Genomic DNA, 19,154 nt, shown 5'->3' on the forward strand with positions numbered 1-19,154 from the left:
CATTTGGAAAAGACTCAGTGATGAAATACACAACTAAATCTTCATTTTAATTTTAGGCTCAGGAGACATGGACAGTATCTCCAAAGTAAGTATATATTTGATGTTTGGCACTGTTTTTCTCTAAGCAGATTTATTACGGTGGTTAAACACTTAAAAACAAACGAACACCTTGTTTAAAATGAAGTAGTTGTTATTGGATTATCAACACTTTGAGGGCATTATGCAAATGAGATTATCATTCATAGAAGGTTGAAACTAAATCTTGATACGTGTTCCATTAAATGGATTTAGCTTATTGATTTTCCTGAATATAAGGGATTATTTTCCTGATGATCTCTAATCACTTACCCTATTTGTGATCAATGTATTAAACTGCATGTATTCAGTATTGATGATGCAAATGCCATAATCCAGACAGCTGCATTAAGTATGTTCAACGCTTTTCGCCTTGCCATCCTGAAACTACCAAGTATAACCCCCATCAATATGCCACCTCACAAACAAGAAGTTAACACCTTTTGGAGGCACATTCTGATTTTTGGTTTGTAGCCAGAGGTGTCTTTAATAGGGGTTCTAAGAGAAACTAGCCATCTATTGGTGGTGCATTATGTGAGAGTATACATATATGTGGATCATAGAGGAAGAGATCTGCTTTGGACCTCATATGGCAAATATAAAATATATGTCAATCACTCGTGAGAATTGAGGCAAGAATACAATGTGGCAGTGCTATGGGTTTTATATTTTCGTCCTTGAATTCTTTCATCTACATAAAACAAGAATGAATTCACACATACAGCATTGGCTCTCCTGTTGTGTTCTTCAAATAGAACTCTCCCAGTAATATGAGCATGAGCAATCAGCCCGGGACCCCTCGAGATGATGGTGAAATGGGTGGAAACTTTCTAAACCCTTTTCAGAGTGAGAGTGTAAGTATTATATTTTATTTTTTGGTTGCTACTGAATAACTTGCACATGTTTATATTACTTTCAGTCCTTTAGAAAGCTTACAATCATGGCAATCAAACAAATTTGAACATAGCACACATCAGATGTTTTTCAGAAGAGAATCCAGAGTTTGGCTGTTAGGACCTTTTTCTTTTAAAAGCTTGCTATTTCCTGGAGACGTTTTAGGCCATTGTTGTTCCACCACCTACTTGAGCTAAATGTTGTTTTTTGCAAATTTTCCTGCAGTTTATTTGATGCGTTTAAAGAAAAGGTTGAAAATGGATTTTTGCAACCCGTCCATTTAGATGTTTGAGACAATAACTTTCACACAGTTGGCCTAGTTTATTTGGGATATGAAGGCCAAAGATGACTAGAAAAGATCCATAAAATACTGAAATAGTGAAAGCATCATGCAAATGGCACACACAGTAACATGAAAAATGTGTATAATGTGTGAAGATTGTAGTATGGATTCTGCTTATGGATAAAATGGTTTTATGAAGCTTAAAATATAGACCTATTTATTGTATGTTATACACCCACACACCAATTTTTAGCCTGTTATCAATTATTGTGCTAGGATCACCGTGCTTTGGCAATTCTGACAAATTAGCTGTTTTTTTACTTCCTTCTTTCCACAAGTAGAGATTGTCTTGTTGATGATTTTGCAGAAAATAGTATAATGGTGGCACGGCTGTTCTCAAAAAGTTCCAATCTGTTTCTTCAACATTTTTCTGAACTTGTATACAGAATTTATTGAAGAGGGCTGAATTCGTAGTGAAGTATATATGGACCTGTCTGATACCCTGTTATCAGCAAAGGAATACAGACCAGTGTCACAAAGCAACAGATAATTTTCAAGCTCTTAAGTATTATTTGAAAGGGAGCAAAAAAACACACCAAAGTTTTGGTGCAAACAGATTCATTGTGATGGTGGTGACAAACAATTTTGAAAACTGCTTTACACTGCATTTGGAAGTATGAAGATTGGCTATATGAAGATTTGCAACCTATATTGGCAAGGATACCATTAAGTAAAAGTGTCCCTACCATACTGTGCCTTTGGGTTCAGTAACAGAATGAAGATGTGACCATGGTGAATGTGATATACATTTCCTCACATACAGTGTGTTGCCAAAGACTACCAGATATCTATATTGATAAACTGATGTCAGTTTTTCTGAGCAGACGATGCCAACCCATAATGCTCTATAGTCAGCATGGTGTCCCTTCTAGATGCCTGGCCACACTCCCATCAGTCCCAGCCATCATGGCCTCTGATCACAGATAATGGAAGTTGTAGCTCACCATGGTTGTGGTCCTTGCTCTTCTACCCCACAAATTATTAGGCTACTATGATGAAGCACACTTTGATGGGCAGGATTAGTGTTCTTTCCCATAGTGGGCATGCTGGATATGAAGAAAATAGACTGGCTACTGCTTGGACTAGTAGACTTTAGTACATGATAGGAACATGAAGGCAGTGCACTATAGCAGCAAGCAGATGAACTCTTAAACAGTGAGTTGTTCTTCCATTGTCATTCAGCTGTTCCACAGAGTCATGAAAATGTCGTTGACAGAGGTAGATAATCCTATAATTCAGAATGAAATATATTTGAAAGTTGGGTTAGGATGGTTTGAGTTTTAAATAGGTAAACAGGTAAATATGTGTTCCTGGGCATATTGTATTCCTGGGAGCACTTCATTCATGCTGGAAAATTGCTGCAGCTGATCAGCCCTTTGGATTGGAGAGCAGTGGAAGACACACTATGCAGCAAAGAAACAGGCACGGGCTTGGATAGGATACTGCCTGGCTGTTTTGAGTTGCAAGGGGAAAAGGTGGGATATAAATATATAACTATAATGTAAGAATGGAATTAACTGTAATAAACACTTTGTTCCATTTTTATCCCACTTTTCAGCAAACCTTTATCCCAAAGCAGTTTACAATAATAAAAAAATCTAATTAAAAACACAATAGGGTGGGGGGTATGTCTTTTCCTTTAGACCTAATTATTAAACAGTTGTACACTGATACGATGCCATAGTGATATCCTTGGATAATTAGCTGTTCATGTTTCTTCCTGTTCCTATTTTGTTGCAAATTAAAATAAACTTCCCTTGAGACACTAAAACATGAACTATAACCTTGTTGTGTGTGCTATTTTTGTACATGCTCTGAGTGTGCTGTTCCATTTTTTCTCTCTTAACATTACTGCATTGCCAAGTAATGCTCTTTTCCCATGAGAACATAGGCAGTTGTCACTTATTATAAACTATATTTTCAAATATGCATTTGTTTACTTTCTACTATTAGTGGAGAAAAAAGTGGACTACATGTCTGCAAAGAACCACAAATACTTCTACATTATTACTGCTGGTTGCTGAATTGTTTTTAATTTTTTTGAATTTAATATTTGCTTATGTGATTTTATTGTTTAGATAAAATTATTTTTGAGTTAACATTATACAAATTAACCTAAATAAAGAATTAGATGCTACTACTGATAGGCAACAGTGATGCATAATGCTTTGCCAAATAAACATTAACTCCATGCAGATATGACTGATTAGCTAAATGGCGTATAATAAGGAGAATTGTAGATAAAATTCATAAATTATTTTATCCATAGGCTACACCTTTTTCATATGGCTATAAGTGGTTTTTCCTTTGGTTTTATTTTGTTTCTTGCATGATGCTTCCACTAGCTTTTCTATTTCATTGTGGATCTCTTCCAATCATTTAAAACCTTCTTGGCCCCTAAATATGGCAAAAGTTATGAGTTATATTCCAAACTCTTCAAACGACATGATATAATTTTTTTGTTTAGGTCTGTTCTTTGAAATGCATCCCAACACTAGACACTAACTTTTAGCCAATGGATGTCAAGGTTATTGGCTACCTAAATCAACTGAAAAAAAGTCATTCTGAAATGGCTGAATTAAAATACGTTCCTGAGCACATTTGTGTTAGTCTTTTAAGATAATGATAAACAATAATGCCCTCTAGTGTTCATTCACAAATAATTTTACCTATTGCACTGAAGGTAGATATTTTCATGAGTCTTCAAAATATGCTCATACTCCATTCTTTAAGGTTAGATTTTGAACTCTTAATGAATCCTATATTTTTAAAAATCAGTTATGTTGATTTTCAAGCAAAGTTTCATATTTCCAGAACTATTGTATGCTTTTTCATTGAGTGTCTGTCACAAGTATGCTGTTGTATGAATTAGCAGTGAGAAAAAGATCACTACAATTATTATTTTTTACAAGGTGTAATTATTAAAAAATGAATAAAACCGGCTTAATGTAAAATCTGAGTTGTATCCAGCAGTGCCACTCAAGCTTATGGTAAAATTTCCATCAGCTGAATGGGAAGGGGAACAGTTATTATTGTTGTTGTTGTTGTTGTTGTTGTTGATATCCCCAACTCTGCTCTAGAGGATTGCAAGTCCCTCAAGAGCAAGTTGGGTAGAGGGGGGGGGAGGGGTATAAGGGGGATTGCCAAAAGTGGCTTCCTTCTCCATTCCACGTACAGAAGACTTACTGTAAGCAGAGCAACACTAAGGGTGTTGCTAAAAGATATAGCTCTCTTAGATTTAATCCCATAATACTAAAATAAATGTAGTTGTCCTTACCTCACAATTCAGCATAATTCAGAAATTGGATGGAACAAATCAGTTTTGGAAAATGGGGAAGGGAGCTAAATGAATTGGCATGTGAAGTCATTTTATTGAATATATTATTTTGCCCACTATTATAAGTTGCCCTGATACTGCTACCCACTGACTTTCTGCTTGGCTGATTTTAAGGATCTTAGTCCTGCTATACAGTAAATGAAGCTGAGGAAAACTTAGGAGCTTTTTTATGTGGATATTTAAAATCATTCTACAGTTTGACCTTACGTCTCACTGCAAATTTTACCAAGCCTTTGAGATGCAGCTGAATAGCTACCATACATTTGCTAACCTACTGATATCCCAGCACACTGATTTCTCTGTTGCTTTCAGTGTAGCCATTAAGTATCAAAATCAGCTTTGTTGAGTTGCAACATCTACAGGAGTTCTGCCTAAAACTAAATACTGTACTTGATGTGGCATTTCAATTCACTTGGCACTTAAAACATTTAACTCTTTAGCAGTGTGATTATGGGTGTCAGATTCAAGTGCTATGAATAAATACTGTGTTGCAAAGTGTGCTAGTCCAGGTTCTGTGATGAAGTATGTGCGTATTAAACAAAAGCCAAAGTATGTATCTGAAATAATGCCAAATGAATATGGTTAATTATCATCAACTGGTGCCCTATTGCTGTTAGGGGTATCCTACTCTCATGTAGGACCTTGGCAGAGACACATGCCCAACTGGCATGTTCTCTCCCTCCTGGTCGATCGTTCAGGAGCTTCAAAAGCTTTCTTCTGCCCAAACATCACAGTGACTAATGCCAAAAGGCATTAGTACACTCAGGGATCCGCAGAGTATTCACAGTTTGCGTAACAGAACCAATAGCACAGCATATAATACACTCGGAGTATTCTGATTTAGCTTCTGCCTCTATCTCATCAGACAGCAAAGAGAGAAAACAAAGGGCAATAGTCCCACTTCACATAACACAGTAACATAAACATCCTGTCTCCGTCACTTCCCACACTGTGGAATGAAAACACACACCATCATGTGATAGACAACAATCTCATGACTACAAACATGGGGAATGAATCTCCAGCAAATACATGGACAGCTGGTGTTCTCTCTATATGTTGTGGATTACAACTCTGATCAGCCCCAGCCAGCTTGGCTAGTGGTCAGGGATGATGGAAGTTACAGTCCAAAACATCCGGGGGGGGGGGAGGTACCACATCAGCTCTTCTTGTCACAAAAAAGAGAAAATAACGCTATGTGCCAAAAAGTGCTTTATGAAGTGCTGAACACAATTTTCCATAAAGTTTATAAAGATCAAAACTCCGATTCTTATCATCAGCCCTCATTCACGCAAATGCTATCTTGCTAGTCTGCAAATTCTTGTGTTTTTCTTTAAGGAATTCACCCAATTACAGATTTGTAACCTTGATAGTTGCTCTTACGGTAGCAGAGTGTTTTGTCTTACCAGAGATTACTTATATGGCTTCTGATACTATGGTAGGTAAGATATCTATATCTCTGTTAATTAGGAAGCTAGAAGTATGCACATGAGCACCGCGTGAAATCATGACTAAGGTCATGAGAAACTTGCATTCAAGTCTCACTATTAGTGGATTGGTGAACTGAGTTGCTGCTAAAATGTGAATTCCTATTTTTCAGTATTCCCCCAGCATGACAATGAGTGTGTGATCCATTACCAAGTCTCTTCATGAAGGCTGCACTGAGTTGGCCCTCTCCAGAGAGCTACTAAAGAAGAAAAATTACTCATCCCTGTGTACAGTTTAACAGAAACAATCTCAGCCACAATTGGACCCACCATTCCCCCCACCCCAACCATCTTTCCAGTTTTGTGAAGAAAGTGGGTCCTGATCTGGTTTCAGCAACTGTGTGGCACATCAGAGCTGCCCAAGACTGAACTGAACTGCAAACAGTTATCTGTGTATGTATATGTAGGGATAGGTGTATTATGTATGTGTGTGTTGCAGAAACATAGATATGCGCACATACATATATAGACCTGCAGGACGTTGTAAAATATTATCACATGACATCTTAAGTAGAAATAAGAAATAGGGACTTTTATTCCATCTTTTTTCATGTTTACATTTTAACTATTAAAAGAACTGCTTCCCTCTCCCCATCTGAACTGTTCCGTGCTGTTTATATCACTGCTTTGTAAGTTATTTTTTAAAGAAGATCTCGGATAAGTTCTGTTTTTTGTCAATGTCTGCCATCATGGATAGGAATAAAACTGCTTTTAAGAGGGCTCTCTCTCATAAGGTTGTGTTTGATACCAATAACATGTGAATTGAAAACTACACTATCTCAAGAAACTGAAGAAACACATTAATCTTGCTTAACAAGTAAAACTTGTCCTTTGCCTAAAAAGTGAGAGAAAAGAAAATAGAAGGGGTTCTTTTCTTGTTTCTTCGTAGAAGCCTAATACTGCGATCCTAATCATATTTGCATGGTAATAAGCTCCACTGAGATAAGTCAGATTTACTTCTGGTAATGTTGAGGATCAGGGTGCAAATCCTTCAATATTTGTTTTCAAGGGAAGTCTGAGTATATCTCAACTTCTTTATCTATGCAGAGAAATACAACATTACTGTGTTGGGCTCTGGTTTGATTGCTGTAGCATCCAGCAATAAAAGTGGCAGGTTTTGACTTTCTGCCTTTCGAAAAAATAAAATCTATTTAGTATGATCTTCCATAGATGTAGTAATAATTTTTTTTTCCAGTTATAGATTCTATTCTAAGGCATGCTTTTTCTAACAGTCCACAATTGTCTGCTGGGATGACTGACACCCTAATTCCCAATTACCTGTTAAAAGCTAAAGGCCTATTAACCTTGTGTTGGGAGGGGAGGAAAGTTTCTTGCCCTTCTTCAATGGCCCTTCACTCTCTCTTCTTCCTTACCCACTATCTGCAATTTCCCGTTATCTATAATCTCATCAGACTTCTTCCAATGTTTCTGAGACCTACAAATATCCAGATTACTTCATTTAAATGTAGCATCTTAAAGAGTAGCATCCTAAATGTAGCATCCTAAATACTTATAAATTTATTATGCAATAAGCTTTTGTGGACTAGAAAAAGTTTATGCCATAATAAATTTGTTAAGTCTCTAGTGTTTTTCAGGACAAAAACAAACAACAAACTTGGTTACCCCTTTGGAATGCAAGTCAGATTCCTTCGACTATCATTAAGGCCCAAATGACAGAGGAATTGCAACATGCAACATACAGGAAGAGAGAGCAAAAGTAAAGGGAGGTTGTGAGAATTGTCTCCATCCACTTCTATCCTCTGGAAGCCTCCTTTGGATCAAATAACCTTCCATGAATGGAAGGAGAACATAGATCCCAAGTACGTCATGTTTTCATCTACTCTGTGCCTAATTTTTCCACTTCTGTTTGCACACTTCCCCAGCAAACCACATAAATTAAGAGCTAATAATGTTGTATGCAACATCTAAAGACACTGCTATCTATAAATTTGTGTTTTTGTCTGAATTGTTTTCTGCTCCCTATTAAGTCTTTATAGAGGCTGTTAATATAGAAGACAAAATTGAAATAGGAAATTGTTTTCCAAATATTGGTTTCTTTCTAACATGCTAAGCACCCAGTTATACTGTGTCTTATAGTCATATGCAAGCCTTAAAGCCAAGCCCCCACCCTGCCTTTGCCCCAGAGAAAGAAATGTAGGTTTAGGCTAATTAAGACACGAATACTTTCTTCTGTGGGAATGTTTTAGCACAGGTCTGCATATGGAAATTTTTCACACAGTAACTGATCCATCATTTGGATTTATTTTTTTAAGAGGAAGGTGGGTAGTTAAAAGAGCACCTTCCTTTATTTATCCTGCTTATACTTGTAAATCGTTCCTGAATAAACTCATATGAATTCATGTCTGTGCCTCTCTAGGTATCCTTCAAAAAAAGCTGTAGAGTTCTAGCTACACTTGTAATCAAATATAGTCTACCTTTTGAAAACAGCGATAAATGTTTAAAACAGAGCTTTTTCTAATCCAGATCTTAATTATTTGCAGGCTTTTAAAATGCCAGATGCAGACAGAGTTATCAGGTAATGGAGACAGAATAACAGAAGTAGACAAGTGAATCATTTTGGGTGGGCTCTATGTGTATAAACTGTTGAAAATGAGTTTAAAATATTTTATTTGTAATTGGCATGGGGATGGTCTGAAGGTGAACATTCTCTCTCCCCTTCCCCCCATCTCCTGCTGAACTATCTTTAATGTTCATAAAATGAGTTGTTTCTAATTTACAATGCTTCTTCTGCCAGCACTTGCCAAGTAATATGTCTCAGCCAAATCTGGATAAACAGTTGCATAAGAGTAAACCCCTAGCACAGTTCCTTCAAGCTTTTTTTTCTGTGTCACATTTGCCAAACTTATATCAGGAAGCCTATTCATTTTCATCTGTTTTTTTGTTTTTGTTTTTTTCCCCTTTTTATGGTTGTCAGCTGAACATTTTCTTGCTACTTTCCTGGCTGATTTGGTACATACCCCAAATTCCTTCTCATCTATACATTGGGTCCTAGTTGAAAGTATTGTTGCCAGCATAGCTGGCATCCTATAGGCACCTTATTTAGATGTCATTTAACATCCATAATGGACGCAGCATTTGCCAATTGAGTTTTTTTAAAAAAAGGAAAATAATTTAACACTAATTTAAACATATGGATCAAAATCCTCCTACAGTTGGTCATTAAGGACACCAAACATCAAATAATGGTTTGACACTTTGAGAATGAGCCTTATGCTCAGCACCCCCTTCAACCCTTCATGTACAATCCTGGTTGGCAAACCATAGTCTGCCAGTTTGAATGTAATGCCCAGCTATGGTTTCCTGCAAACCAGGAAATAACTCATCAAGCAGAACATGCAGAAGAAGGCAGAGATGGAGAAGTAAGCACAGAATGATCAAACCATGTTTGGTGTTGCGTGTGAAATGACCCCATTGAAAGCAACGGGGATTAAATTAGTTATTGACTATAGCAAGATTGAGGCTATTTGTAAGATCAAATTGGGTGTTTTGTATCCTTATGGATAACAACCTAGAATCTTTGCGTCAAAAAGAGAAGTTGGTTAAAAGTCTATCATCACTGTGATTATCTGCCAACACGTTGGATGTAAGTGAGGCTATGGAGTTAGATGGATTTGATGAGCGAGTAGTTACTGTTAAGTTGTACCTTTCATTTGTGTCCTCACTTCGCCTTGGTATCACAAGTTTTAGCCAGTAACTATTGCACTGACTCTTCCTGAGTCCTTCAAATAATTCAAGTATTGTAAATTTATACCCTGACTGCTATTTTCAAGAAATACACAAATGTTTATGAGGGGATTTGGCATGCAATACCACCAAGCTCATGCTTAATGCTTCAGAAAGCTATCTTGATTTAATTCATTGAAAGTCACAATACAATTTCAGCAGCAGCTTAAATATAGTCTGAATTGTTAATGGTGACTTTGATAAATACTGGGTAAAAGGTAAAGGTCCAGTCAAAGGCGACTATGGGGTGCGGTGCTCATCTCGCTTTTCAGGCCAAGGGAGCTGGCGTTTGTCCACAGACAGCTTTCTGAATCATGTGGCCAGCATGACTAAACCACTTCTGGCACAACAGAACACTGTGACAGAACCCAGAGTGCACGGAAACACTGTTTACCTTCCCGCCATAGCAGTATCTATTTATCTACTTGCACTGGTTTGCGTTTGAACTGTTATGTTCGCAGAAGCTGGAACAGAGCAACAGGAGCACACTCTGTCATGTGGATTTTTTGCCGACCTTCTGATTGGCAAGCCCAAGAGGATCAGTGGTTTAAACCACAGCGCCACCCACTCCCCTCAAATGCTAAGTATTATGCAGAGTCTTGTGGTATAATATATCACTTTCCTTTAAATAAGCTGAAATTTGGGCAAATATACACAGATCAAATTTTATAAAGTGTCTCAATTTGATTTCAAAGAACTAGAGTTCTGAGCATAAATAAACTTGTTCAGTTCAGATGAACAACTTGAGTCAGTTGTGAGGCACACAAATACTCTCAACATTGGTATTTTGAGCCTTTGCACAGCAGTGACCCATGCTTTTTAAAAATAATAATAATACAGAAACCTATGTCTGTATAAACCTATGCCTATAGTATATAAATAGTTTCTTGGAAAGAATTTGGTTCCCTCCCACCCCACTTTGAGTAGTCCTATCTGAAACATTTTTTCTTACTTAGTGCTTAAGGTATGTATTCATATGAATACATAGTCATATTTTATCACCAAAATAATAACTTTTATCCAGATTTATTTTGTTATTTAAATGTAAGATATGCAAGGAAGCTTCTCATGCAATGAGACAATTTGCCATTGATGTTGTCAGATGTGTGTCCTCTTTTGTTATACTACTTTTGACCAACATGGAAGCTTTATTTATAACTTGATACCATCCATTTTCTAGACATATTTGTGGGGGTTTTTTGGATTTTTTAAAAAAAAACTTTTTGAAATTCACAACAGTCAGATACTTTACAATGATTTGATGGTAGGAAGACATCCTCAGCATGTTTGCTTTGCATTATTAAATTGGACATTGCTATCTTACTTTCAAAAATTATTATGCCTAAAATCAAACATGTAAGCTGGTAGTCAGAAACAATGGAATTCATTGTCACATTTTTTTCTACTTTAGCATCATTATGTTTGGTCCTTAATCTAAAGGGTTGCATCCAGAGTTGTGTGCCTGCACTAGGGCATTTCCAGTCTTCTCAGCTGCTGCTGCTGAGGTTCTGAAGACTCTTCAGTAAGGTGTATTATATGGTGTGGGAATTGTAGTTATGGAGAAGAGTGCTTTCCTTATGCAACTGGGACTTCTGAAGTCCTTGCTTAGGCTTAGTATATTGAATTTTCAGTGAATAATCCTGTTCGTTCTAGATTATACCACAGACAATAATTAGAATGAGCATGATTCAGCCCACATTGCACACTTTTAAATACCACAGTTTCCATGAGTTAATTGATCACATGTTTGAATTTCTCTCATTAAAATGAATGGGACATAGAAGTGCTTAACTTTGGACCTGAACCAGCGAATATGGACATGATATGCATGTAGTATTCTCCAAGTTGTAGATGTATATATCTAATGAATTATGAGAAAGATGCTGCCTGCTGATCAGTTCCTCTACACATTTATATATATATATATATAAAACACAAATTCCTTCTTGTTGTTTATAGATCAAAAAGTTAATAGAATTTCACTTTCCCCCTGGGGGAAGATTCTAACACCTATTCTATAGTCCAGCAGTTCCTCACATGAAATGCAGAAACTTTTATTAAAGGTTCTGTATTTTCACAGTCGTTGTATCATTTTGGCTTTTTTATTATTACTGAATAAACAGTATCGAGACAACCGCAATAAAAATTATTTTTATAAGTAGTTTACACAAAAATCATTGGCAAAATCTTTCATGGAAGCCAATGCATGCCCTCTTTACATGAGTAGTGTAACGGTTCTAATTACTTTTTATGGAGCAAACTACTATCAACAGAAATAATCCAGTTCATTCAGTCGTCCACAAAAATGGCTTATTTTGAATTCTTGGGCTTGGCTTTCCTGTCCAAACAACACAAGAGTTATGCCAGTCACAGAAAGTGAAGAATTTCAAATTATGTTGGAAACCGCCACTCTCTTCATTTCTGCACTCATACTGCCCAGATAATATATGAGGGCTGTTCTTAGCAGTCTCCAAAGTTAAGAGCATCAGGACCCTTTTGGATAAGACCAAGATTCCACCCAGCCCATCATTCTTTTTCCAGTAGTGGCTGTCATGTGCTTCCAAAAAGTGCGCAAGCATGAAGGCATCCTCTTTCCCCATGATGTTTTCCCAACATCTGGCATTCAGAGGTATGCTGCTTCAGTTAATGTCAATGTTCCATTAATTAATAATGGCTAATAAAAGTAAATGGATACCTTTTATGATGTCATATTTTCAACCATTTACACTAGGGGTTATTATAATCTTTTAAATGCATCCAAGTTAGTGGCCATCACCATTTCTTACGGCAGAAATTGCATACATAGAGTGAAAAAGTTATTTATAGCAAAAGCCTTTGCCTGTGATTGGAGTATCTCACAATAAAGCAGTTCCCCTCTCTTTACTTCTTCAGCTTCCTTTGCCCACCCCAAGTTCCAGTTGCCCTGAGCGCGAGTCATCTCAACTCATCATTTTGTCACCCACACCCAGCGTAGTTCATCCATTTCATCCTAGGCAACTTTCCTCTCTTTTTCTGTTACTTCTTGCACCGTTCTCAAGCACTTCTATGCACGTGTATAACCTTCACTCCTAGTTCCTTTCAACTCTTCCTTGCCAGATCCATCATCCTGTTCTGCAAATCCTTTTCCATTCACTTTTGTTGTAATACTTACCAATAGCTTACCAAGGCTCATAGATGGGCATAACAGCTACCTTGTCTTTCCACCCGTTTTTCCTTTAGCTAATCCTCCACCCTTCACAGAAAATCAAACTCCTAAACATTTTTCAGCAAATCTGAACTTCTTCTATTTTGGTATCTCGTTAATGAGCTTAGTTTATTGTGCAGTTTATTTCTTGTTTGCAAGACATGCTCTATTCTACACGTCTTACCTCAGGATTGCAATTCCTAGCATTCAAAGCACAATATTTTGTCCTCAGAATATGCACTTCTTACCCTAGGTGGCGCATTCATTATTGTTGTGGAGGAATGTGGTGGTGTGAGTGCCAGATGGCTACTGAACAGCTTTGTGAGATAATTTTGTAATAAGCAACACAGCTCTGTTCTCACTCCCTAATGCAGGAATGGAGAACCTGTTTTTCTCCAGATGTTGTTGGACTGCAACAACTCTGATCTTCCCTGACTGTTGACCATGCTGGAGCTAATGAAAGGTAGAGTCCATCAACACCTGAAGGACAGAGGTTCCCCACCCCTGCCCAGCACAAGTTTGTGAGCTGCTGGTTTAGGGTTTTTGTGATGGTGGCTTTTTAAATTCTGTCCGTTTCCTTTTCATCTCCACTGGAATGCACATCTAGCCAGACTTTTTTTTTAAAATGGAGGTGGAATTGGTAATATAGGTATCTCCACATCAAGCCTTTTTTCAGTCCATCACTCCTTAATGCATGGCAAATAGCACCATACATTACTGAAGATACATACATACATGTGTGTGTATGTGCATCAAACAAAGGATAAAGTGCAGTGGGGTACGATACATTTGTGCGTTAAACCCCATATTTCTTAGGCCGTAGTAAGCAAGACAAGCGTGTTTGCTTTATGTACCTCAGTGTTTTGTGCAGCAAGCTTGTGAAGTGTGGACTTAAAGATACACTTTCAAATAGATCTTGTCATCCCACACTTTGTTTCATGCAAGAAACACAGGCGTGGAGCTTCCCAAGGGTCTGTAATACAGAAATGCTAACTCATGTTGTAAATTATGCATATTAGTGCAGAAACATATGATTTAGTAAGTAATGACCCCCTTTTCTGTTGCTGTATATGTTTTCCTAGTATCTTAATTCACAAGAGAAGTTTGCCTCATGCTGTAGGCAGTTAAAATGTATTTTCAGCTGTAACCATGAATTCATCATCCTATTGGGGTTTCATCTTGTACAGGGTGAAGTTTACAAGAGAGTTAGAGCATTTAACGATGAGCAAAACAGCATCCATTCAAGCAGGCAGCAGTCTGAATATTGCTGTTTGTCCTAAAGAAAATTGCACAAGTCCAAAAATTAAACTGTCCCTTGAATATACACAGAAAGTCAACATTGTCAATAGGAAAGCTGGTTCACACTGAAACAGACACCAACAAGCTAATAATCCAAGATGATGCCATTGATTTAGAAGTGCAGTTGTTGAGCTGATATGTGCTAGTAGAAGGATCTTTCTGTGGAAAATCCCTGCATTATAAGATTTGTAACCAATAAAGCTTCTGACTGCTCTTGACTTTAGACAGAACTCTGAATCTACAGGGGTGATCCACATACAGAAATGCAATTCCATGTATAAATAGTCCCTGCCATGGGTTCAATAGAGTGCTGCAAGAATACAAAATCCCTTCCATCTAGAAGCTATTCAGAGGAACTGTAACCCAGAGATCTGCTTAATACTTGTGCATGCTAGTTTAACAGGGGGGGAGTGGATCTACAGATCTATGGATGGGATGGAAAGATTTAAAAATGCAATGCAGAAACCCATACATTACCATGACTATCATTGTATTTTAAAACATTCAAAACAGATAATGGTCGCTCCCTCCTAACAAAAGATGTTCGTAAAAATATAATGACCCATTTTAAATTGTGTTTTGATTTATTTAGTAAAAGATTAGGAATCAAAACCAGAGAATTGGCTTTAAATAATGGTAAAACCCACAAGGAATAAAGTCGTCTCTGCAGACTATGATTCAGTAATATCTTTTATTTCAGAAAAGATGAGATCTTTACCAAAACAGATTTCTTAAAAGGGATAATTAGGTACATTTTAGTTAACTAATTTTTATTTCTTGTGATTATTCCCTTGAAAATAATTTATTGTGGCATCTGTTTTTTTATAGTGCCTACTGTTAAAAGACAAAATATTTTGTTACACAGATTGTTGTTTTCTGCCTTGAAAGTGTTTCTTTTAAAGGAAAAGGGACATCTGGGGTTAGGTCTGTTTCAGTTGTCTAATGCATCAGTAAACTATTGTCAATTTGCTAACATTTGCACAAGTTATTCTATGTAGACAACTTTTTGTTTAATTACTTTTTGTTTAAGACTGGCATTATAAACATCCATAACTATGGATATGCTGTAAATTATTGTAGGTTTTGTGTAAGAAAACCTTTCACCACATTACTACTGTCGATTCTTGGTTTTTGATTGTATAGCCATATGTCTTATATACCTGTTCTGTCATCAAAACCTCCTTTTCCTATATTGTTAAACACTTATTAAGCATGCTTAGTAGTTTCTCATTTTATTTCATATAGCCCATGCAGCAATCACTGACAACATAAAATTATAATGTAATAGTCCAACCAGTCTACTTCATGTAAGTTATAGGAGTAGCTTGCAGACTCTAGTGCAATTCAACTGCATTGTAGCTTATTTCAGTGCAATCTCCTGCCTGATTACTCAGAAGTAAGTTTCACAGAGTTCAGAGAGACATACTGTACTCCCAAGTAAATGTGTACAGGATTGCAGCCTACAATATGTTTGTTTGGGGCATGTATGAATCTAGTGGAAAACTAGCTATTGAAATTAAGGTATAGAGACTGGTAGACCTAGACTTTAACTGTCAGGTGAAAAAATCCACACAAACAGCTTTCAGGGAGACAATCCATTTAGAATTTTAATAGCAGTATCAAAAAAAGAAGTCCCATATTTTTCAAAGCTCCTTCCAGACCATCTAGAAAACCTAGCAAGTTTATTCTTGCGGCTTCTGTGTAGCCCTGTATACAGGATCTAAATGTGCTTAAATAAAACATCAAAAAGCAATACTGAAATAGAATGCAGTATAGCAAACCTTGTCAAAATGCTATAAAATGACAATTAAATTAAATTCAGGTAGGTAGCCGTGTTGGTCTGACGCAGTCGAAATATATAAAAAAATTAAAAAATTGTCCAGTAGCACCTTAGAGACCAAGTTTGTTCTTGGCACATGAAAGCTTATACCGAGAACAAACTTAGTTGGTCTCTAAGGTGCTACTGGACAATTTTTTTATTTTTAAAATTAAATTAAAATGTAACATGCTTCAGGCATAATTGACCTAATCCAACAGTATTTAATCCTAAATACTGACACATAGTAAATTTGAGCACTCTCTTCCACCTTAGTGTCTCTCATAATACAAAACTTCCCAAAATTAGTCTCCTAGATATCTGTGTTTGGAAGGCCGTTCTAAAATACAGGTTCAGCATCAAACTCATACTTTCTCCCCAACCCAGCTTCTTAATGAGAGTATCTAAGAGTAACCTCTTAAGTAATTAAAGAAGCAGGGCAATCTGTTGTGATCAGAAATTCTGCAGCTATGTGTATGCCTACCAAGGTGCTGTTCTTTACTTGCTGTGCAAATCAGTTTTTAATTATCAAGTAATATTTCAAGGACTTAAAATAGTAGATATATTAGAAAGCACACACACTCATCAACAGCAGCATCCTTTGGTTTAAAACTGGATCACTGTTTGATAGACCTCTAGAATCAATGAGGGTCTAATTTTGTGCACCAGATAGCTAAGCACAAATGGATTCCACTGACTTGATAAATAATCAAAGTCAGACAGAGTCCCTTTGTAGTAAGCTATCATGTATGTTGGTTGAGTGCTGTGTTTATACAGATACCAAAACATAATTTTATCCAGATTATTTGACGATACACTCCTAAACCCATTTGTATACCAATGGGGTTTCATTAAATTAAGACTATCTTGGGTTGAAATTCTACTGTACTGTACATTTGAATAATTTATATAGTAAACATTCACTGCATTAACATAGCAAATATTATACTATTTACTAATCTTTGTGAATCTTAACTGCGTAAAACATTTTAACAAAAAAGCTTAGACAATGCATTGCTTACAATACGTAGAATTTATATCCTGATTCTAAAGAACCTTTATTTAACCGTCTTACGACTTAAGTAGGATGTGCTTCCAAATACAGATGTTTTTGACAATGCTGACTCTTATATTAGTGCTTACTATGGTTTAGTAAATTGAAAATATTCTGTTTACATATTCATCTCCATTAAGCAATTTATGTCTGTCTGAGATTATTTTCCCCCTAGATATTTATGAGGCACAAATTTGAACACCCTAAAGCCGCTAAAGTGAGTTTGATGGATAGCCGTTCTAAAATACCATTGATACCCTCACTTCAGTTTAACCTCATGTTTCACATATAAAGTAGCTATAGGAAGATGATAGATGTGCACTGATCTTGCCACCTTCATTCTATCATAAGAACTGCACCACTGTTGACTATAATTCTTACTGTTAACCTACCTAGCGACTTACTTAGACACGGGGGCCTGGTACTTAGGGATCACTGCTACTGCTTCACATATTCACATGTTAAAGTGAAAAACTTTGAACCATGGAGGAGGAGTTTCACTTACTCCAGGCCATCTGTTTCTCCACAGCATGGAAATCACCATGCCCGCTGCAAATGCTAGGCTGATAATGTCAGTTGGGTCCAAGGAGTAGCAAAGGTTGTAAACTTGCCCTATGCTTCTGGTATATGCCTTGTACTTCGGCACCAGCTATCTCAAATCTTGAATTTCTTTTACTCATAGATAGTTCCTTTTTGGGAGAGTAGCAAGTTGCAATTTGGAGAATTTACCGTAATAATACCGGAATACATTTTAGCCACACCAAAGCCCTATAATGACCCTTTAACTCAAGAATAACAACTCTTTCAGAAAACACACACGAGATTTCATTAAGTGCTTTACTATCAAACGAGAGAGAGAGTAGTAATAGTTTGCTCAGCGGTGCAAATGTTGTGAATAAGTTATCTAGCATCTATTTGTTTTTATGATACTTCTCAGTGCACCTATACATTTTTTATAATTGGTTTAGGGGAGTTTGGGGCAGCTAATGTAACTGTACCCAAAATTATTTACAATTTACACTGTTTACCTTTCATTGTCTTCCCTTCCTGTATCTCTTAGTGTATGTTGATAACCAAAACAATGGATTTTTAGTAGTAGTTTCCTGCTTTCTTTTCTTCAAAATACTTTATTGACTATGGCTACAGCTGACATCTCATTCTATATCCCATCATGGGTAGCCGATTCCCTTTTTAAAGTGCCATAAGATTATAAAGTACACACACACAAAAACACAGTCCTAATTTTCCTAGTAATCTTTGTCCAAGTGACCTCATGTACAGAATAGGAAACATTATTCAGAATGCAATGTATTCATATACACATTCTGGTTCATGCATTAGTGTCAACTGTTAGAAAGCTTCCTTCCTTATCACGCTTTATCAGCACATTGTATGTATTTTCCACTATGAAAGACAGGTAGTGTTTCACTGACTCTAATTGAAAACACTGTGTATGCTTGGCACTTCGACAGAATTCCAAGATGGAAATATCATACTGTGTAGATGCATCTTATCAAAGTTTCATTTGATATTTTATGAAACCGGAATCCCAGTGGAATCTACACACTTGGATTTTGGTAAACCAAACAGCAGCTAGCCTGAAAAGTAACAGGTGGAGAAAACTATAACAAATACTTTTTTTAATGAGATTGGTTGGGGTATTTCGGCCGTTTAACAATTTTAGCATATTCAATATTTTACTGCAGTTCCTTGAACATGAACTTTCTACAAAGTGACCTGCACTTTGTGCAAAGCAACCAAACGAGTGAATAGCCTACTTTGCACCTGCCCACCTAATTGTCTGAAATGTCATTCAAGCCATAAATTCCTTTGAGATATTTTGTGTTTGTGCAATCAAGGCAGTTGGGTTTGACGCCTTAGGTGTAAAGATGGCTCTCCATATACAGTTTGTGTGTATGAG

At 36.7% G+C, this 19,154-nt stretch overlaps 1 protein-coding gene across 9 annotated transcripts in view; it reads left to right on the forward strand.

Annotated features, from left to right (window-relative positions):
• Positions 1-18,468, forward strand: part of SSBP2 (single stranded DNA binding protein 2) — a 122,386-nt gene extending 103,918 nt beyond the window's left edge. For all 9 annotated transcript variants that reach the window (XM_081213452.1, XM_081213456.1, XM_081213453.1 and 6 more), the window contains 3 exons: positions 57-85; positions 831-929; positions 6,250-18,468. In XM_081213452.1, coding sequence (XP_081069578.1) covers positions 57-85; positions 831-929; positions 6,250-6,279 — 158 coding nt within the window. In that variant the 3' untranslated portion in view covers positions 6,280-18,468. The remainder of the gene's footprint in view (positions 1-56; positions 86-830; positions 930-6,249) is intronic.
• The last annotated feature ends 686 nt before the right edge of the window (positions 18,469-19,154 follow it).

This window comes from Podarcis bocagei (genome assembly GCF_964188305.1).
Source record: "Podarcis bocagei genome assembly, chromosome: 11".
In the NCBI taxonomy this organism is placed as follows: Eukaryota; Metazoa; Chordata; class Lepidosauria; order Squamata; family Lacertidae; genus Podarcis; species Podarcis bocagei.